Source organism: Lithobates pipiens, unplaced genomic scaffold (assembly GCF_037356315.1).
Source record: "Lithobates pipiens isolate NorthernLeopardFrog02 unplaced genomic scaffold, aLitPip1_a1.2 Scaffold_23, whole genome shotgun sequence".
NCBI classification, from domain to species: domain Eukaryota; kingdom Metazoa; phylum Chordata; class Amphibia; order Anura; family Ranidae; genus Lithobates; species Lithobates pipiens.
In genome coordinates this window covers 83248677-83270976 of record NW_027507785.1, presented here as the reverse complement: position 1 = coordinate 83270976, position 22300 = coordinate 83248677, and the positions used below count along the sequence as shown (strand labels likewise).

At 42.0% G+C, this 22300-nt stretch overlaps 1 protein-coding gene across 11 annotated transcripts in view; it reads left to right on the top strand.

Annotated features, from left to right (window-relative positions):
* Positions 1 to 22300, top strand: part of MAGI1 (membrane associated guanylate kinase, WW and PDZ domain containing 1) — a 708238-nt gene that overhangs the window by 662997 nt on the left and 22941 nt on the right. For 9 of the 11 annotated variants that reach the window (XM_077451962.1, XM_077451956.1, XM_077451959.1 and 6 more), the window contains 3 exons: positions 1983 to 2175; positions 5278 to 5574; positions 9777 to 9980. In XM_077451962.1, the coding sequence (XP_077308088.1) occupies positions 1983 to 2175; positions 5278 to 5574; positions 9777 to 9980 (694 nt within the window). The remainder of the gene's footprint in view (positions 1 to 1982; positions 2176 to 5277; positions 5575 to 9776; positions 9981 to 22300) is intronic. The other 2 variants (XM_077451961.1, XM_077451960.1) reach the window with 1 other exon arrangement.

The window sequence follows — 22300 nt, the reverse complement described above, 5'->3', positions numbered from 1 at the left end:
CTGAGTTGAAGGATGCTTTAGGCTCCCGTTCACATCTAGCGATTTGGGATTGCATGCGGAATCTCCATGGCTCTGCCCACGATTCCAAATCGCACTGGGAAACCACAGCATGTTGTTGTTTGTGTGCCATTAATGTTTAATGACACCAAGATGCGGTGTGGTTTTGCTGCAATTGTCATGCGGCAACCCGCATTTCACGCGGCTTGTTGCCCAAAAGAAGCTCCTGCTCCTTTTTGGATGACAGGCTTTGCGTCCCGCAGTTTGCCGCCATTGCCTGTGTGATAAATCGCATGACAATTTCTACAAAATTGCACCACATTTTGATGCCATTAAAAATGAATGGCACATAAACAGGCATGCTGCATTTTGCCAGCATTGCAGTACGATTTGCAATGGGGGGCAAAATTGTGGCGACTCTGCCATCCCAAATCGCAAGATGTGAAAGGGGCCTTAAAAATAAGCTGAATGTTTATAAATTCTTCCCATTCTGATGGTTCAGACTAGGATTGTACAGCATGTGAATATATAAGGCTTTGAAACTGTAGACTTTTAAAAATGGTTTACCTAGAGGTATGATTATGATCTTTGTAATATAAATAAAGGTATTAATTAAGTACGGTATTATGTTCTGGAAGCCTTATTTCTGTATGTAGTAGGACAATTATCTACAAATAGCTATAATCACTGTTAGGGAAATAAACATTAAATTATATCTGCACCAAACCAAAGAATCTTTACTATGCTGCTGAGCAAAGCCACACGAAAGAAACCTTCATATCTGACACACGTCCAGGTGCATCGGATGGCTGCATCCCCCACTGCGCTTAGTGGTTCCTCCCGTCGGCCCTTAGGAGGTCACTACAGTGTTCTGTCTATAGAGTGCAGTGGGGAGCGGGTGAAGGCATCAGATAAGATTCTTGATTCCATGAACTGGCACCAAGACTGATAAGAATAGTCTGTTTTCGCTTTTAGCCTAGGTTCACACTGACAGTGAGATTCAAAAAGATTTCTGTGCGAGACATCTGTGCGGGTTTCAGCACAGATATCTATTGAAATCGCACCCGAAAACGGCAAAAGTCTTACAGAAGCTACTTTTGGGAATCCAATTTGATGACATCATTTGACATCAATTTGTATTCCAAATCGCATCAATGTGAACCTAGGCTTACAGGAGCTTTTTATTTGTCATTTTATTTTTACAGACCGTTACATTAAAGTGGTTGTAAACTCTCCCCCACAACTTTGTCCTATGTAAATCAGCATAAAAAAAACCCCTAATGAACACTGCTTGTAGATATTGCCTTACTTGCTTAGTATTGTTGTAATCTATTTTGTTCTTTAGAATTGCGTCACTGAGCATGCCCAGCTCTCCCCTGATTTACGGCACACTCTCTATGTGCTTGTCTGTTATCAGGACTTCCTACGGCACACCACTGAAATCTCAGGAGGCTGCAGAATCATTCAGAGCTTCCTCCTACACACCATGTGACCATGTGAGATCAATGCAGTGTAAACCTGGCCATTGCTGTAGTCTTATTAGTTGAAGCTGATACAACTGACAAAGGCAAACATTAGACAATCAGCACAAGTAAATGCTATGAAATAAAACAAGTCAGCTATGAGCAGGGAAGCAGGGTTGCCATAGAAATGTTGGATTGAGAAGGAGGCTTGGTTAACAGTACAGGAAGTGCTCAATGTAAGGGCGGAAATACACTCAGAAAACAATACTTAAGATGACGCTGCCTAACCCCTGGAAACAAGTTTTTTAGTTTTCTTTAAACAGTAATTAATATGCGATTTGGGCTGGATTACAGTGGCTATAGTTTGATAATTAATATTATGGACTAAATGAAAGCAGCATCAGAGTGGGAGAGTTTACTTCCTCTTTAAAGTTGCTTTTTATAAAAATCAAAAGTGCATGATTTGCCCTGGTAATTTTAAATTTTTTTTTTTGCATTTCATCTTGTGTTTTCTCCCGGCAGATTTTCATAGGTCATATCGTGCCTCTAGGATCAGCTGATGCAGACGGTCGGTTGAGATCAGGCGATGAATTGATCTGCGTGGATGGCACAGCTGTAGTTGGGAAATCCCATCAACTTGTAGTACAGCTTATGCAGCAAGCAGCTAAACAAGGCCATGTCAATTTAACCATAAGGCGTAAAGTCGTTTATCCAGGTAGGTAGATAATATGATTATGGTCCACCCTCATACCATATTCTTACATACTATCGGAAGGGTCCAGTGTGTAAGAAGGGAAAATTGACTTTAAAATAAAACCAGTTTCAAACTATGCATACTGTGAAGCAATCTTTCGGTAAAGAAAATCCATATCCAGATAAATATAGGCAGCTGAAGGTATACACCGATCTTGAAACCATGGTATAGACCAGTGGTTCTCAACCCTGTCCTAAAGTACCCACAACAGGTCATGTTTGCAGGTTTTCCTTTATCTTGCACAAGTGCTTTAAATCAGAGTCAATGGCTTGGTATTTTGGACCGCTATTTTATCTAAGAAAAATTCCCAAAACATGGCCTGCTGGGGGTACTTGAGAAAAGGGTTGAGAACCACTGGTATAGACTACCTCTTTTGGGCCCTCTGATTAGCTAGTGAGGCTGGACAAGATCAATTGGCATATGGGAAGGTTGCGGCATATTTAGCTTTGATTCAAAATTTGAGACTTGCTTATATCTTTAGTTGCCAATATATCTCATATAATGATCTGTTTGATATGTGGTTGTCAATGAAGGTAAGTTCTGGACAGCCGCACTCCAAAAGAAATTTTGCCTTTTATTAAAAAAGACAGGATCACAAAATACAGGCCACAGCAGAGCGGACAGAAGAGTTGACGCTCTTCACACTACAAACAGTGCTTACTATGAGTAAGCACTGTTTGTAGTGTGAAACGTGTCAGTCCTTCTGTCCGCCCTGCTGTGGCCTGTATTTTGTGATCCTGTTTTTTGAATAAAAGGAAACATTTATTTTGGAGTGTGGCTGTCCAGAATCTTCTCTCTATCTTCAGGAGATCTACAGTGATCTCCTCCCACTGAGCTGTTGTGTTCTGACATGCGGACCCCCCCCCCCCCCCCCCCACCAGAAGACTCCGATATGCGCCCTCCCATTGGCTGAGAGTGCTGATCAGAAGCTGGATGGCTGCTGGTTTTCCAGTATGCTTGTCCGACAGAAGGCGGCCAAACATCCTGCACCTGTCGGACCGGCTGACATACACACTTTTGACAGTATGGCGAAGGGGTTATGGCGACCAGTTGGGCATTCAAGTAGGGCTCTGTATTTGTAAAAGAGTTAACAATCCCCTGCTGTAGATTGTCACACCACTGGGACCTGCTTGCAGCATTTTCACTTGACTAAACCTGCTGAACCTGACAAATTCCGATCCATCTATGGCTCTGCCTGCTTGAGAGCACTCAATCTTGAATAACAATGTTGGAAAATTTTCATTCGATAAGCGCCTGGCAAGAACGATCATCTGTGGCTGGTCTTAGCCTGTGTTCTGTACATACTCTGTGTCATTTTCTCTTTAGAAAAATGAACAACTGCTGAACTCTGTGAGGGTTTTTCAACATGCAGCAGATCTATGCGTGCACTAAGCATCCAGATCTTTATTGCTGAAAAGATAATGTATATAAGCAAGATATATCATTGTCACAGGTGATGACCAAATTGAACCAATAGCAGACCAGAAAACTCAAAGACAAAGGGGTTGATTTACTAAAGGCAAATAGGCTGTGCCCTTTGCAATGTGTAGTTGCACTCTGCAAATACAGTTGCTCCAGAGCTTAGTAAATGAGAAGAAGCTCTGCTGACTTCCATCACACAATCATGTGCTAGGAAAAAATGCTTAGACCCCTTTCACACTTAGGTGCTTTACAGGCGCTATAACGCTAAAAGTTTCACCTGCAAAGCGCCTCTCCTGTCACTCCAGTGTGAAAGCCTAAGGGCTTTCACACTGGAGCAGTACGCTGGCAGGACGTCAAAATAAGTCCCGCAGGCAGCCTCTTTGAGGCGCTTTAGGAGCCGCGCTTTGCGGGCACTTTTAATCCTTTTTTTCAGCCACTAGCGGGGGTTTAAAGGGAAAAACGCTGCTAAAACTACAGTAAAGCTCCGATAAAAGTAGTGCGCTTTACCCCCATTGCCCCCAACGCCCAATGTGAAAGTGCACTTATTGTTTTCATTTTTCTTGCGCTTGATTGGATATTCTTTGTGAAGTAAAACTTTACCTAATTTACTAAGCTCTGGAGGAACTGAACATGGAGAGTTCAGTTGCAAATTGCACAGCCTATTTGCCTTTAGTCTTCAAAGACAACCTGCAGGTGTTTCAATAGAACTTTTTGAAAGTTTTTTCATTTATTTGCAGGTTCACAGTGATAGATATGGGATGCATTTTACATGTTTTGTTCATGCTTAAATTTATAAATATAGAATAGGCTATTTAACGATGATATAAACAGGTTGATTTACTAAAGACAAATAGACTTTTTGTAGTTGCTTCAGAGCTTAATAAATGAGGTAAAGCTTCACTTTGCAAAGCATACCCATACACATGCAAGGACAACTAAAGGAGAAGTCCAGCTTGGGCTTGTTTGGCTGGGCTTCTCCTATGGGTCACAGGAGTGCAATTCAGTTTGCTCTCCTGTGACCCATTTTCAGCAGAGAGTGGTCTGAAGTCCACTCTCTGCTGGCGTCACCATGTTCAGTCCAGGCACCGCGTCATCCCGACTTCGAAAGTATGGATCCGCCAGGTGCCTGGACTGATGGCAGTCTCAGCCTCTCAGCGGCTCCCCACCCCTCCACAGCTCAGCGCTCCAGTGAGCATGGAGGAACAGAGCAGGAGAGCTGCTGATTGACGCTGATTGACTAACAGTCAGCAGCTCTCATCTCAGGGGACTGAGAGAATCGGTATTCGGTGGTTCGGTTCTCAATGCAGAGACACCAGAGGACAGATGCAGCATCGTACCAATCCACCTAGGTAAGTATGATTAGGGGAAAAAAAACAAACCCATACTTCTCCTTTAAAAAAAAAAAAGCATGTTTACTTGCACATGATTGGATGGTGGAAGTCAGTAGAACGTTTGCTCATTTACTAAGCTCTGGAGCAACTGCTCTTGTAGAGTGCAACTGTACTTTGGGGTTGATTTACTAAAGGCAAATAGACTGTGCACTTTGCAAAGTCTCTTGGTGTTGTCTTGTCCTAACCATTACTTTTCCAAAATCATGTGCCACAGTAATATTCAAAAATGTATCACTATTTTGACTTCCAGTGCTCAAATCAGAAAATGAAGTCCCTGCCTCACCAGCATCTTCCCATCATAGTAGTAACCAGCCGGCATCTCTGACAGAGGAGAAACGCACTCCCCAGGGCAGCCAAAACTCACTAAACACTGTTAGCTCTGGCAGTGGCTCCACCAGTGGAATCGGCAGCGGTGGAGGTGGAGGGAGCGGCTTAGTCAGCACTGTGGTTCAGCCTTATGATGTGGAAATTCAGCGTGGCGAAAATGAAGGTTTTGGATTTGTCATTGTGTCGTCCGTCAGCAGGCCGGAAGCCGGAACAACTTTTGGTGAGTGCAGTTAAATTGCGATGACACACAGCTTCATTTAAAGGCAGATTTCATGCTTTCTAAGGAATATGAGATTCGCAAAATGACAAGCAAATCTCATAATAAATCAAACTTCAACCAAATAGAAATACACACCTTTAAATTTCATCGACAGTGTGCGGGCAGCCATTTTGAGGGATGATTTCAGCCATGCAGAGGATACAGATCATTAGTCCTCAGGAAACAAAATGTAATTGACCAAAAACCATTATAGTTTATAGAGTTCGGCAATGGTAGTTTCCATCTGTATATTTTTTTAAACGTAATTTTTAGTTCAAAAGAAAATTTTTCCAATAAAAGACAAAACAGCAGACATAGTAGCAATGCCACAAAAATATCAAGACAAATAACTGACCAGGAGTGAAATGGGAGCAACAACGTGCGAATAACCGCAAGCAACGATATAAGCCTCCTCTTGGGTCTATCTATAGAGGGGTGCATACCAGGGGAGAAATTGAAAAGTATGGGTAGCCGGTTCCTATAGCTAGAGCCTCGCAGCCAAAAGGAACCCCATCTGTCTATTTTTATATGTTCCCTTCAACATTGTTTCTAATCTACCCTAAAATAAAAAAATAAGATCGGTTTTCTGCAAGGAACACAAGTCGTTTGATGAATGAGGACCACTAGGTTTGAGCTCAGTTCTAAGAAACACAGAAAATTGTAGCGAGTTTCATTTTCTGTAATTTAAACTGACTGATTAATACACTTTCAAAATTTATTTTGCTTCTAGTTGTATTCCATTAAGAAGGCAAGTGCCATCTGAAGCCCAAGACGACAGTAAAAACCTGTAATTATTGAGAAATCTTCTGAGCGATTGTAGGTTTATGGCTCGGCTCCTGTGCATCGGGAGCCATAAAGATGGGCTCTTGAATTCTGCACTGAAAGAAATAAAAGTACATAGAATATTTAATCAACTTGTTGGCTTCAGTCCTAAATAAAATATACATTAGACCTTGTAACATTTTGTAGGCTTTGAAGTGAAAATCAAAGGATGCTTTATTAGAGTAAATATTTCATATCTATACAAAAAAATGTAAAAAAAAAAAAAAAAACAGAGAGGAAGGCAGATTATGTCCGATGAGATCATGGTAAAAGAAGGAGATAAAATATGTATTAAAATATACGCGTTTTTCAGTGCCTGTTTAATAAATCAGCATTGTGAAGTTTATCTAAACATCCTTTTCTTATGATTATCCTGAATTTATCATGATCGTATTTCATGCCCAGTTATAGAGGTACTTCCCCTAGTGGCTATGAAAGGTCAGCAAATCCTTCTGCGATCGTTTATGCAACTATGATTTTACCGCAGTTGCATGTTCTTTCTAGTCTTCTGTATGTTTGAATAGTCGCAGGTATCTTTTAGGCTGTGTTTTAAGCAATCCGTTCTGTATCTAAAATGAGACTGTTCATGGCCACCGAATAATTTGAATATTCTAAGAAAATGTTTAAAACTTTCACCTTACTGAATGAAGACCGCTGCTGGTTGCTTTCTTGCTTTGGAAAACCCATCATGCTCTGAGAATTCTTTTTATATATTAAATGTTTGATCATCCAAGTTTTAACCTCTCTCTAGCCAGTTTTTCTCCTTGGAAGTATATTGTTTAAACAGAACATATAGGTGCTTTATACATATTTTGTTATTATAATCAATACTAAAAAACACAATTGATTTATCTTTTTGTTTCTTTTTAGACAGGTAAATATGAAATATTGAATATAAACATATTGTTGTCTTTTTTGGCAGCAGGCAGAAGTTTAGGCTTTTTTTTTTTTTTTTACATTTTCCCTGTTTTTCTTTACCTCCTGTTATAAAAAGCCAAATATTTACAGAGCTCAGAAGCTCAATCTAAAATTTACACATTACAAGGGGGTGAGGTAAGGCTTTGATTTCTTCCCTTCCCCTAAATGGCTGTGTCCAAGGTTTCATCCTCCCTCTAAATGGCTGTGCCCAAACGTACCGTTGGCGACCACCTTACTGAAACTGGTTGCGTTCCCTCTTTAGAAAGTCCCTAATGCTCTGAGAATTCTTTATTATGTATTAAATACCGTATTCATCATAACGGTTTCTATTTTAGCTGTATCTAAAGCCAAAGCCTTTTGTTTGGAGAGTTTTAACTTTCTGTTGTGTCTACAGGGTAGACAATGAAGAGAAATGTCCCGTTGGGACACAGATAGTTAAAAAAGGGGTTCTAACCCTTCATCTACTCTGAAATCTTTTGGCTGTATATATTTAAAGTAACAGTCTATTGCCACACAAAATATATTATACATGATTGCCTTATTGCAATGTGAACACATTTATGCTTGGTTTCCTAGCTACTGTTCTCTGCTTCCTGTGCTGTGGTTTCTTTTACAATCTTTCTAGTGGCTTGGTTGCATTTTAGCCAAGGTGATAATAAAATCATTCCTTACTGCTTACTTGTGCATCACTGAATATCTGAGGTGGAAGGGAGCCTATTATATGCACTGATTATCATTCATGAACAAAACACTGGCAAGCCTAAGTGGGTGATTTGTCTTTTTGCAATACGGGAGATCGTGGACCTGATACAGGGATGGAGGGATTGTGGGTAGTCTGCGGCCTTGAAGACAAATGAGCTGACCCCAGCCCATTCTGTTTTAATGCAAGTGCTAAGCAGCAAACCTTAGTCAGGTTCCAGGAAACAAGTTTATAATGGCCCTGTAAATCACCCCGAGGGTGTATTGAAAATAGATTTGGCAAAGGATTTTCCATTTTGTGCTTTGCCTCCTTATTAGATGCACAGTGACCATGCAGAGCTTAGGTCTACCCCTATTCAGCAGCCAAATGCAGTGATCAGGTGAGAACCAGGCACAGCAGCCAGTAACAAGTTTTGATGGCAACTGGAAATGTACATTTTCAAGTGGATATTGTTAAGAGAAGTCCATGCAATGGCTACCATTCATAGCAAAAGCACAGGGGTAACTGTGTATGTGTGTCTATACTGCAAGAGCCAAGCTGAAAGTAGAACTCTGGGCATAACTCAGGATCTCTATACCCTGTCTTTACATTCTACCTTTATGATGTAGTGGTGCTAAATTAACACTATAGTGATAATAATCAGAAACACTGAGCAGAGGTTCAAATTACCTTACTATAGTCTCCCATAAAGCCACTGGAGCCTGCTTTTCTCATTTGTGAGCTATGCTGTCTAGCAGCTTTGTTACTAAAAAGACAAATATCAACACTAATTGGTGAGGGTGTCCGACGCTTGATTGCTGCTGACTGGCCCATTACCTGCTTTCCCAAATAGGTCAATTTGATGGCACATGTAGACTGTTACTGGTCACTGCCATCTGGAAATGCTAGTCGCTTGTGTCAAGCGGCAAAAAGTTTAAAGCAATTGAATTCAGGACCCCAGACCTGTATCCTTGTTTCAGCTTTGTGAATGAGCCTTTTTCGAAAGGAGATCAAATTTTCCTTATGAAGTGTTTGCGTTAAAGTGTAAATGAGGCCAGCCTATGGGACATTTCAAACATTTAAATATTCTTTACCAGGAGTAAACAAGCTTTAAGAACAAGCATTCACCTCTGTAGCTGCACACACTATTGAGTAATTTATCCTCAAAGTTTACAGAACAAACACTTCCCATTCAGCAGCCTGCCAGCTTTCTAATCTCTAAACTCTTAGCAGGTGCACAGGAAAAGGAGGAGTAGAGTAGAGTACCCGAACTTGTGATGAAGAACTTTACTGCTTCCCTTGTGAATGTTGAGGTTGAATTGCTCAGCAGTGGCTGCAGCTAAAGAGGCAAGTGAAGACTTGATTTAAAGCTTGCTTTCTGTTAAGCATATGTAAATACTTGACTGTCCATAGCCTGGCCCACAGGTTCACTCCAAGGAAGAGCTCTGATCTATGAAAAAACTGATAGGATTGGCACATGGGTTTATAGTACAGTACCATACTTTGCTTCTGATAACGGGGCATGATGTAGCTTTGTATACTCCTTAGTGGCCAGCTCCTTTGGCTCAGAGATCGATATGCCAACATCCAGCTTGCCTTGCCAGTGTTTTCTTCAACATGAGCAGCAAAGCTCAGCTAATTCTTGCTTAATGCATTTTTAACCCTCAACCTTTTCCTTTCTCAATCCTTTTCTCCTGTCCCTCCGATGTTTTGCCACTTTAACACAAACTGTGACATACAAAAGCTGGAAATGCATGTGTGGCCATGCCTCATAAAATAGGTCGGATAATCGAGGGCAGCCCAGCTGACCGTTGTGGAAAGCTCAAGGTGGGAGATCGGATACTGGCCGTCAACGGGTGTTCTATCACCAACAAATCGCACTCGGATATTGTCAACTTAATTAAAGAAGCTGGAAACACTGTAACTCTACGCATCATCCCTGGAGATGGTAATAGTCTGTTTTTATCCTTCATGTATAATTATATTGTTACTACTATTTTAACTTGTATCTTCAGTAAAATGTATTAAAGAGTGGGGGAGATTTAAAATTTGCCAGGTTTTTATTTCTGTCTGTGACCCCCCTTATCGTTCACTTCCTGTACCCATGGTGCCCATAGAAGGGTAAAGGAATGCGATTATTACTGGGACAGGAAGATACAGACAGTAATAAAAATATTATTGGAAAGTCTAACTCTTTCCCATTCTACTAAAAATGTTTTTTTTGTCTAATCTTCCCAATAGTAACGAGACAAAACTACATTTGTAGAGGCTTTAACGTTTCCCTTCTCTGTTCACAATAAAGTACAATGTTTTTCTTGGGGCAGGGCTTTAAAAAATTCAAAATTTTTCTAAACCTCTTGGGTATCGAACTAGAACTATTTTTAATCTTGGCTATAAGGGGGGGAGAGTTGGAACCTTTGTCAAGTTTTATTTCTGTCTGTGCCTCCACTGGGGTGACTTTTCTTTACTTCTACTGTGTCACTGAGACCAGAGGTGAGGACAATCTGTCCAGCCAGGATACAACACCAAAAAACAGATTTTATAAGTAGAGTGGGGGGAAAAAATAAGAACTTCTTTAATGTATTTGTTGCTGTCTGTGTCCTTGTTAATGTATCTAATCCCAAACAATGAACTTCACTTATTTGTTCCCTTTTAGTCCATTAAACACACCATCAGAGCATTTTTGTAATATCTGTTTAATAAGTGCATGTCATAAATGCAGAGCTCTAAACACTTCCTTGTGTCAAGGAAAGTCCTAGAGCTGACAACGTTCAGTCCACAAAAATGCATTGTGTTGTCAGCCCACAAGAGTACTTAGGAGCTGAGTGCATTTCTGACAATTGGCATTTTTCTGGACTTGCAGGATCTTTAAAGATATAAAACGGGTAAAGGGGCTGGGAAATGTACTTTATATGGCAGAAGTGTGCAACATACTGTATGGTATGCAAATGCAGATGTTCTTTAACAGATTTGTTCAGGATGTATGTTTTTATTTATTTTTTATTTGTTTAGAAGCCTTCATCCTCCGTGCTTAAAGAGGTTGTAAACCTCCATTTTAAAGTTGTACCTGAAAATTAAGCCTATAATAAGGCTTACCTATAGGTACAATAAGGCTTACCTATAGGTACAGTAAATATCTCCTAAACGTGCACCATTTAGGAGATAGTTACTTTGTACTGCGCCAATGTCTTTGGCGCATGTGCTGTGAAGAAACAGCCCTCTGTGCCATTACTTCACTAGTGAGTGCCATGACTGGCAGCTCCTACTACTCCAGCCAGTCACAGAGCTGGAGTCCCTGGCCCCCCCGGAAAGGAAGAGGGGTGAATATGGATGTGGCCTCAAGCAGGGCCAGCGCGGCCTTCATTCATGCAATGCATACTGGCACATTATGCTTTTACTGCAGGGAGCAAAAAAGGAAGTAAAACCCATCAGGGTTTACTTCCTTTTTAAATGGTATTAAAAGGGCTAATATATATGGGACTTAAAGCGGTAGTAAACCTGCTGAAAATAATTTTTTTTCATACCTGCAAGGGAAAAGGCATAATGAGCTAGTATGCACCGCATACTAGCTCATTATGAAATACTTACCTTAGAACGAGGCCCCGACATCTCGCCCGATACACGCAGAGGGAGCTGACATATTCCCTTGGCGTTTCTTCCGGATATCACGGCTCTAGCGCTGTGAGTGGCGGGAGCGGCAATATCGTCACTCTCGCGCATGCACATGGGAGATTTCTTTCCGGCAGGGTCCGGTGTCTGCCGTGCTTCCAGCCGAGAAACCCCTGTGCGCATGTGCCACTGCAATCAGTGGCTCATTGCCAGGAGAATATCTCCTAAACCATACAGGTTTAGGAGATATTTTTTTTTACCTACAGGTAAGCCTTATTATAGGCTTACCTGTAAGTAAAAGTGAAAAAAAAGACTGTAAAACCGCTTTAAAAGGAAGTTCTTTTCTGATACCTGCTGAGCACCCTCTGAGTGGTGGGCCTGAGAGAGGGTGTTTTGTCCAAAGGTTAACTTCAGATGCGTGTGAAGAATGGTTCTTCTAAAGGAGTGAGGGTGAACAAAGACACATTTTGCCCCTTGGTGGCTTTGATGATCCAACTTCGTGTTAAAGCCAAAGCAAAGTCATATATAGTTATGTAGTCAGATAGAAAGTGAGCAAAAAAACAGCCAGTTTTATAGTCTTACTTTAATTTTCCTATTACAACAGGTGTGCACAGTGCTTAAATCTGACTGTGCAGTCCAAAAGTTAGACCCAGAACACTCTGTAATCAGCATTGGTCAGACATGAACCCTCTAGTCTTTATGATGACACTTGTGTTCAGAGATGTGGTTATTACTCAAGTCTGCTAGTGCACAGCACTGCAGTGTGAGGACTAATGCAACGTACACATGACCGGACTTTCCAACAGACTAGGTCTGCCAGACTTTTCAGCGGAGTTCTGACGGACTTCAGGGAACGGACTTGTCTACACACAATCACACCAAAGTCCGATGGATTTGACCATGATGACATATAACCGGACTAGAATAAGGAAGTTCATAGCCAGTAGCCAATAGCTGCCCTAGCATCGGTTTTCTTCCATTGGACTAGCATACAGGCGAACAGATTTTTCGACCGGACTCGAGTCCGTCAGAAAGATTTGAAACTTGTTCTAAATCTAAAGTCTGTCTGATTTTTCAACAGCAAAGGTCCGATGAAGCCCACACGGTCAAATTGTCCAACGGATTCGTTCCGTTGGACCTTTGCTGTCGAAATGTCCGGCCGTGTGTACACGGCATAAGAGTAGCAAGGTATTTTAGGTGTTCCTCAGCACAAATCAGGTAATAACATGTGGGAGGGAAAGACTCTAAAGAGATAAAGTTGTTTAACTTCAACTGGGCTGTCTGCAGCACCAAAGGTATGCAGACGGACATTACCTAATCAAAGGACATTGACCTGCTGGGCCACAGACATATAGAATGAAATCAGAGCCTGAGTGCTTGGTGCTTTTGCCCTGTTCTCTTAGGCCTGGTTCACATAGTGGAATTTTAGATGCCACTTGAGTCACACAGAATCACATTGATATGTAAATCATTGTTTTCAATAGTGCTCATTCACATCAATGCAGCACAGCATGCCATTCACCATGGTTTGATTCCAGCATGATTTTCTCCCATAGACTTCATTAGAAACGCATCAAAAGTGCATCTACATATGATTTGACATGTTTTTAATGAGATTTCAGTGCTTTTTTCCCATCACAGCAGATTTGCGTATCATTGGCAAAAGCCAAAAATGCAGAGATGTGAAAATCACATCAAAATAGCATCAAAAACGCAACCAAGTCACACTACATAATTGTAGAAGTGTGATCCTAGCTTTACTGTTTCCATCCGGAAACTGTTAACACGATAAAAAACAAATGGTGAAGACTTGATGAACCACTTGGTCTTTTTTCTGCCGTCACTCTTCTACGTTTCTATTTCTATGTATATTACCAGTTGATAATGGTAATACAGGTAGAACTTACAAGGCTGCAGTTCCATAGCAGCAACATGCTGATGAAACATGGCAAAAAGACTGCGATACAATCCAAAGGGATTCCTGTTTTTTTTCTATTTCAAAACTTTATTTTATATGCTTTCTGCAGATTTGTATGATCATCCATTACCTTGTTTTTAAATAATCCAACAAAAGATTGAAAATTACAGCAGCTCTTCAAATCCAGGGCAGATTGTATTATATTCGCTGATCTGTATAGTGCCATTATTCGGTGACCTTCATAGTTTCTTATGTTCAGAACCACTCTGCTAATCCATTTTAAAAGCTATTCATTTTAGCTGCTTTGTATTTCCTTAAATGTTATAGAAAATGGATCTGCCTATGTGAAATTCTCGAGCGAAGAAAGCCACATCGAACTGTGCATTCGTTTAAAAATAGCTGCCAACGTTTGTTGTACTTCCATAGCGGAAGTTTTTTGGCAGCCAGAAAGTTTTATGGTTTGTGTTTGGTTAGGTACTTGGTCTATGTATGATGGCATTTAAGTCACAGACCCTTCTTAAAATGTCTTGGATGTGGTAGCTGCATTGATTTCCTTTTTTTTCAGGCTTGTTTTTTCTCATTATTTTTGCTTGGTGACCTACCATGAACATACTTTATGTCCTAGGGCAGTGATGGCGAACCTTTTTGAGCCCGAGTGCCCAAACTGCAAACCAAAACGATTGCAATTAAACCTGACTAACGAGGTTTTAGTTTAGAAAAAACTATTCGTACAGTCGTTTCACAATGACATTAAAATTACCCCCCCCCCTTTTTTTTTTTTAGATAGAGCAGTGCCGCTCTAAGAGTAGTAAGTTAGTTAAAAAAGGCTTTATTCAGTTTATGGGCAGGGTACTGTAGAGTACGGGCAGGGTACTGTAGAGTACGGGCAGGGTACTGTAGAGTATTGCCATAGTATGGGCAGGGTATTGCCGAGTATTGCCAAGTATTGTCATAGTATGGGCAGGGTATTGCAGGGTATGGGCAGAGTATGGGCAGGGTATGGCAGAGTATGGGCAGGGTATGGCAGAGTATGGGCAGGGTATGGCAGAGTATGGGCAGGGTATGGCAGAGTATGGGCAGGGTATGGCAGAGTATGGGCAGGGTATGGCAGAGTATGGGCAGGGTATGGCAGAGTATGGGCAGGGTATGGCAGAGTATGGGCAGGGTATGGCAGAGTATGGGCAGGGTATGGCAGGGTATGGGCAGGGTATGGGCAGGGTATGGGCAGGGTATGGGCAGGGTATGGGCATAGTATGGGCAGGGTATGGGCAGGGTATGGGCATGGTATGGGCATGGTATGGGCATGGTATGGGCATGGTATGGGCAGGGTATGGGCAGGGTATGGGCAGGGTATGGGCAGGGTATTGCAGAGTATGGGCATAGTATGGGCAGGGTATTGCAGAGTATGGGCATAGTATGGGCAGGGTATTGCAGAGTATGGGCATAGTATGGGCAGGGTATTGCAGAGTATGGGCATAGTATGGGCAGGGTATTGCAGAGTATGGGCATAGTATGGGCAGGGTATTGCAGAGTATGGGCATAGTATGGGCAGGGTATTGCATAGCATTGGCCGAGTACTGCAGGGTATGGGCAGGTTATGGGCATAGCATTGCATCTCACTCCCTCTTCCCCTCTCCCCTCGCACTGTAGGGCGCGCGGGAGAAAGATTCTGGGAGGGCGTCCATGGACGCTCTACCAGAATAAGCCATCTTTTGCCTATGGCCCGGTCGGCAATTGGTTACAACACTCACATTTGAGTTGTTGAAATCAGTGCGGGGTCAGGCTCCGGTGGTGTCCGTATGTCAGATTTCCCACGCAGGCACGTCAACAGGTGCGTCAGATGTTTGAGAACGGGGGGCGTGGCTTCAGCGTTCGGAGCATGCACCATGCCCACTCGGACACGTCACCGCTATCCCAAGAGGACTGTGGGAAATGTAGTTCACGGGAGCGGACTAACGATGACAGTGTAATTGTCACGGCGTGCCCACAGAGACGGCTCAGCGTGCCGGCAGCGGCACGCGTGCCATGGGTTCGCCATCACTGTCCTAGGGTGACAAAACTCACTCCTTATACTCTTATCTGTGGAGAAGCAGGGTTGTCCACCCTAAACTGCTCTTCAAATTTGAACTACAAACACCTACCACTCTCCTCATATCTATTACTTAGAGCAGTGGTCTCCAAATTTCAGCCAGGAACTGGATGTGTCCATTTTCTTGCCCTTATCAGGCCTTTGGGACAATATTCCTCCCACTAATACAAGGCGCTATTCCTTATACACCAACAATGGGACAAAATTCCTGTCACTGATATCAACAATAGGGTACTATTCCTACCACTAACCCCACTGATGGGACACTGTTTCTTCCCCTAATACCAACAATTGGCCAATATTCTTTCCACTACTATCAATGATGTTTCGTTACACCCATTGACGCCAGGGCATTTTCTACTCTCACTGGTCACAGTCCCGCCCCCTAAAAGTCTGAAAGACAGTAAACTGACCCTTTGTTCAGAAAGTTTGGAGACCCCTCACTTAGAGGGTGATAGTTCTGTAGCTCAGAGAAGATTGCTGGCAAGGCATGGTATGAAATCCTAGTTCAGTCCAAAGGAAGTCACCGGGACACTAGAATTCTAGCAGAAACAACAGGTACAGTATTTTTTTGTATCAAATATTGTACATTGCGGTCCAGGCAAGATCAGGTACCACACTCCACAATCACATCTCAGGTGCTGGCTCGGATCATCTCCACCGAAACAATCACTCGTATCGGCAACAGGAACGTGCACACTGAGATGCAAAATAATCTTTCTTTATTAAAATAGCAGAAACAAGTTCTGATCTGATGTTTCACGCTGGACACATCGTTTTATCTAAGAGAAGGCACCGTGCCTAGGCGAAACATGTCAGAATAGAATCTGTTCCTGCTATTTTAACCCCTTTACACAGACTGTACACAAATATGCATTCTCAGCTTGAAGGGGTTATTTCCCTGGGTGATGCCTGCCGGCCTCCGTTACTCTCCCGTTCCACCGGGAGGCCCAAGCGACCAGCTGACATGTCCGCCGGCTGGCCGAAGACCCAAATGAAGCCGGAATCAGCTTCGATCAGGTCTCTGTTCTAGTAATCCGGAAGCAATGTCATTACATCCCTTCCAGTTTACTTGGCTGCCAATTGCACCGATTTAAAAAAAATGGCTAGTATTTAGATACTTTTTAAATACTTTTAAGTGCAAAGGAGGAATTTGGGGTCTTATAGACCCCTGGTCCCTCCATAAAGAGTATCTGTCACTGTTTATTACTGTCACAGAGGACATTTACATCCCTTGTAAAAGCAATAAAAATGATCAGTTTTTTTTTTTTTAAAGAGACAGTGTAAAAAATAAAAAAATAAAAATAATACAAAAATTTTAAATTCCCTGTCCCAGTGTGCTCATGTAGACTAGCGAACGCATACGTAAGTTGCATTTTAGGCAATTTCATGTTACCAACTTTGTGGGAACAATTTGAGGATAACCCCTTCCTGTTCCAACATGACTGCACACCAGTGCACAAAGCAGGGTCCATAAAGACATGGATGAGCGAGTTTGGGGTGGGGGAACTTGACTGGCCTGCACCTCAACCCGATTGAACACCTTTGGGATAAATTGGAGTGGAGACTGTGAGCCAGGCCTTCTCATCCACATGAGTGCCTGACCTTACAAGAGCGCTTCTGGAAGAATGGTCAAACATTCCCGTAGACACACTCCTATAACTTCTCAGAAGAGTTGAAGCTGTTATAGCTGCAAAGGGTGGGCCAACTCAATATTGAACCCTACGGACTAAGGCTGAGTTCACGCTGGCTTTAAGAGCAGGTGTTTGAGAGGTGTTAAAAATGCCCCTCAAACGCCAATGCACAAGATACAATAGACAGCACATAGTGTTGTTCACACTAAGCGTTGTTAGCGTTGCTTCAAAATTTAAGCCTCATGTCGAGTCAGGAGGCGCCTGAAGCCTTTCAATGCCTCCCGTTCAAGTCTATGGTAATGCCTCATAAATGCTCTGGCAGGCAGTTGAGGGGGCGGTTGTGGGGCATTAAGATTTGTTCATTTACTGTAATGAAATAGGCATTTGTGGAGCAATTTTAACGCTCGTCAAACGCTTCAAAACTTAGTGGTAGGGAACCTCGGCCACCTCTGCTCTTTTGAAACTACAAGTCCCATGAGACATTGCAAGACCCTAACAATCACATGCATGACTGCTAGAGGTAGAGGCATGATGGGATTTGTAGTTTCAAAACAGCTGGAGAGCCGAGGTTCCCTACCCCACGCCATACAAACGCTATAGCAGTATTTGTTGAGCATTAGAAATTTAGGCAAGTGTGAACAAGCCATAAGACTGGGATGCCATTAAAGTTTATGTGTGTGACAATAAAGAGTGTGTATATATATATATATATATATATATATATATATATATATATATATATATATATATATATATATAAAAATAATATAGGCTTTACCTTTAACTATACTTTAATAATATGGCACAGAAAGTAAAGGCAGAGTGCGCTGTCTTATATTCAGAGCTGCTGATGAGCTGTACAGTTCACGAAACAGAAGGCCTAAGGCAGAGCTGATATTGCCATATGTTATCTGAGCTGCAGAGAATCTTGATTCTTCTCAGCCGCTCCTCTGCCTCCTTCAGTTCTGCTACTGGATCTGCTCACAGGTGTGTACGTCCTGCCACTGCTGCCATGCGCATTGTCCCATGGGAGACTTCTAGTCTTGCAAAGATATATTGCAGCACAAAATAAAAGCCCAGTCATTTTCTTGGTACTAATTCCCTTTTTCCATCGCTAGCTACTTTTTTGTGTTGCGTTATACATGATACCTCAGCTGCGATTTTAGCATAATGACCCTCATCTTGTTTAACAGATAAAATATCTCCAGGCATTTTCCCGGCTCATCATGCAAATTATAAAATCTGTCTAATGTTCTTTGCTTCCTTGTGCTGCACGGTAACTAAATTGCTGATGTGTGTGGTTAGTGTAGGGAAAATATGAAATTCATAGTACGGCAAGCTTCAGTGAGTCCAGCAATTTGTCTTTGCAAGCTGTCAGGCCGCTCAGAAAATGTACACTGATGTTTACTAATCTCTGGCCTGATTTTTTCTGTTAAAGGGAAATATGACATTGTTGTATACAGTACAGGACCAAATTTTAACCAATTTTTTATTTATTTTTTATTTGGTCAGGTAGATATGAAATACTGCATAAATAATGTATATGAATATTTATTTACCCTTTACAAGTTACCAGGCAGTGCACTTGTGTCCATTCCCCCACCCTTTGCTGAATCACTTACCACTATGCTGTGAATAGCCGGTATTATGAGCTATTCAGAACAATAGCTCATGAAAGGAGACACCCTAATTCCTCTCCAGGTCATTCACCCTTATTTCAGTTGAGAAAGTCAAGACATGAACAGCAACTTACAGCAACAACTTACTTGAAAATAAAGAGGAAGTAAACCCTGATGGGTTTTACTTCCTCTTTATTTCCCTGCAAAGGTAAAGCATAATGAGCTTCTATGCATCGCATAGTAGCCCATTATGTGTCACTTACCTGAAACCGAAGCCTGCGATGTCACCACTGTCCCCACTAGCAGCGAGCGTCCATCTTCACCCCTCTTCCTTCTGGGGCCACGAACTCCGGCTCTGTGACTGTCTCGAGTCGTGTGATGTCACTCCCGCGCACGCGGGATCCGCTAGTCACGGCATGACCCCTTTAGAAACAACACAATCTGCCCTTTCTAAAGTGTGCATGCGTCATAGACATCGGCGCAAGGCTTTATTGTAAATATCTCGTAAACCTGGCCTGTTAGAGGGCCCTGAGGACAGGGTTGATGACCACTGGTATAGGGTGTACAACCACTTTAAGCATTGTATTATAGCATGACCATGCGTAAATTGTTAATTTGTAAGATGATTTTTTTTTTTTTTTTACTAGTAACTGGAAAGTAACTTACAACATCAACCAAAAAACCTTTAACGTAGAACTATAGGCAAAACTTTTTTTTTTCTTTTTGAATATAGCAAGGGAGGGTTTTAAACTTGTCAAATTTATTTTCGCCATCTATAGCCTATTATATCCCATTGTAGGAAGTCAGAGAAAATCCCTGCAAACTAAGACCCCTTTCACACTGGGGGCATTTTGCATACGCTATAGCGTTAAAAGCGCCTGCAAACTGTCCTAAAACAGCTGCTCCATTCACTCCAGTGTAAAAGCCTGAGGGTTTTCACACTGGAGCGGTGCACTGGCAGGGTGTCCGAAAAAGTCCTGCCAGCAGCTTCTTTGGAGCGGTGAACTCACCGCTCCTCCCTATTGAAATCATTAGGACAGCGCTGCTATACTGCCAGCAAAACGCTGCTGCGGCGCTGTTTTGCAGGTGGATTTAACCCCTTTTCGGCCGCTCCGGAGCGCGGTCCAAATTCAAGAAGGGTCCTGTGCGTCTTTCGGTCTTTTTCAGGTGCAAATTTTCGGTCCGAAATCGAACCTGAAACAGTAAACAAGCTACGCATCGGACCCTCTACTGTGATCCGCATCTATTGTGAACCCAGCCTCAATGATAACGGTAAACAGGACAGCAACAAAAACCTGACAGGTGTTCTAATCTATTTCCCCTCTATCCAAAATGTAAAAAAAAGTTTTGCCTTTAGTTATACTTTAAAGGGGTTGTAAAGGCTCATGTTTTTTCACCTTAATGCATCCTATGCATTAAGGTGAAAAAACACCTTGCAGTCACTGGCCCCCTAGCCCCCCCCCGTTCTACTAACCTGAGCCCTGAATTTCCGTTGACGCATCCCCTTCGTCCCTTTCTCCACTGATTCCTGGCTCTTGAGTGGATAGATTGATAGCCATTGGCTCCCGCTGCTGTCAAGCAAATCCAATGATGCGGGCATGGGGGGGCGGGGCTGAGTCCTGCGTTCGGCCTCTATGGAAGCCGAATGCTGGACTTAGCCCGCAAGGAAACCCCCTCGGGAGAGCGCTTCTTCAAGGGGGTTATCCAATATGGGGAGGAGCCGCTGAGGGACCATTCTGTGCAAAAGGAGCTGCACAGTGGAGGTAAGTATGACATGTTTGTTATTTAAAAAAAAAAAACATTCCTTTAGTATCACTTTAAGCATTCTGAGAAATGCATTTAAGTAAGACTTTGTAGGAAGTGCTGCAGAGGCTGATTTGTTGCAGGTATCTGTCAACACAGCCATTAACTGCACAGATACAAGAATTTACATTATTGCATCATTTCTTTGTCGGCATCCTAATCCAGCAAGTAGATGCTGACCCTTGAATAATGCCTGAAAAAAAGGTGCTTGCCTTCCAAAAAGATTCGCCAGGGGAGAGTACTGTGATCATAGTGAGAGGTAACACATACCTGGAAATGTTAAACGTACACATTACTTCGCATACATACACTTTAAAAAATAATTTTTTTATATCAAGTCCACGTTATGCTCTTAACTCTTTCTTGGAGAACTTCTTTAAAATCTTGGCTAGCAGGTAAAATTGCTCTCTAAACAGTGTGTATGCAAACAAGCATAATTTAATTAGAAGGTAAGGTATAAAGGCAGTGTAAACGACGTAAATTCAATAAACGATGTTCCTAATTAAAGCTATTTTGCAAGTAGTGGTATACCTTGATTAAATTTGGAGGTCCATTAAAATGGTTGCTTAGACCAGCATTCTATCACTTGTGGGTTTAAAGAGATAGTTAGGGACTACAAATTTCTTTCAAGGCAATTTAACATGAATTATATGTGAAGTTTAAAGGCTTCCATGCCAATTAAGCCTCCACTGCATTGCTTTAAAAAAATCTGTTTTATGAATAATATTTAGATGTTGTCTTCAGATGAAAACATGAATGTGTTTTATGGCTTTTATTTAGTACCTTGATGCTTATAGTAATGATCTGCAGTTGCTTACATTTACGGCAGGTGTGGCAATATAGGTATTTAGTGGTGCTCACATACCTTGTACAAGGATTCAGGAGCCCCAAAAACTCATCACAAACTCACTTATACAAATTTTGACTAATGCTGCGTACACACGGTCGGATTTTCTGACGGAAAATGTTCGATGGGAGCTCTTTGTCGGAAATTCTGATCATGTGTAGGCTCCATCGGACATTTTCCATTGGAATTTCCGACGCACAAAATTTGAGATCTGGATCTCAAATTTTCCAACAACAAAATCCGTTGTCGGAAATTCTGATCGTGTGTATACAATTCCGAAGCAAAAAGTTCTACGCATGCTCAGAATCAAACAGAAGAGCCGCACTGGCTATTGAACTTCAATTTTCTTGGCTCGTCATACGTCAACGTGTTCTTGACGTTCGGAATTTCCGACAATATTGTGTGACCGTATGTATGGAAGACAAGTTTGAGCCAATATCCGTCAGAAAAAATCCCATGGATTTTGTTGTCGAAATGTCCAATCGTGTGTACTTAGCATTATTCTCATGATTGAAAGCAGACTCCTGCCTTCACACCTTCCAGGCATCCCAACTGATCAGTAATCTGTGGGCATATTAAGACGTGGGATGCAAAACAACATTGCTGTAGGCTTTAGCGAGCTCCAAGGCCTTATTATATAAGGTATTTGAGGATACATTTCCATCGCCGTTGCCCATTTTACAGCAACTGTCAAGCACCTTCTGCTGTTCCTTGCTGGATCTCCAAAATGGTGTCAAATTGATATCTTT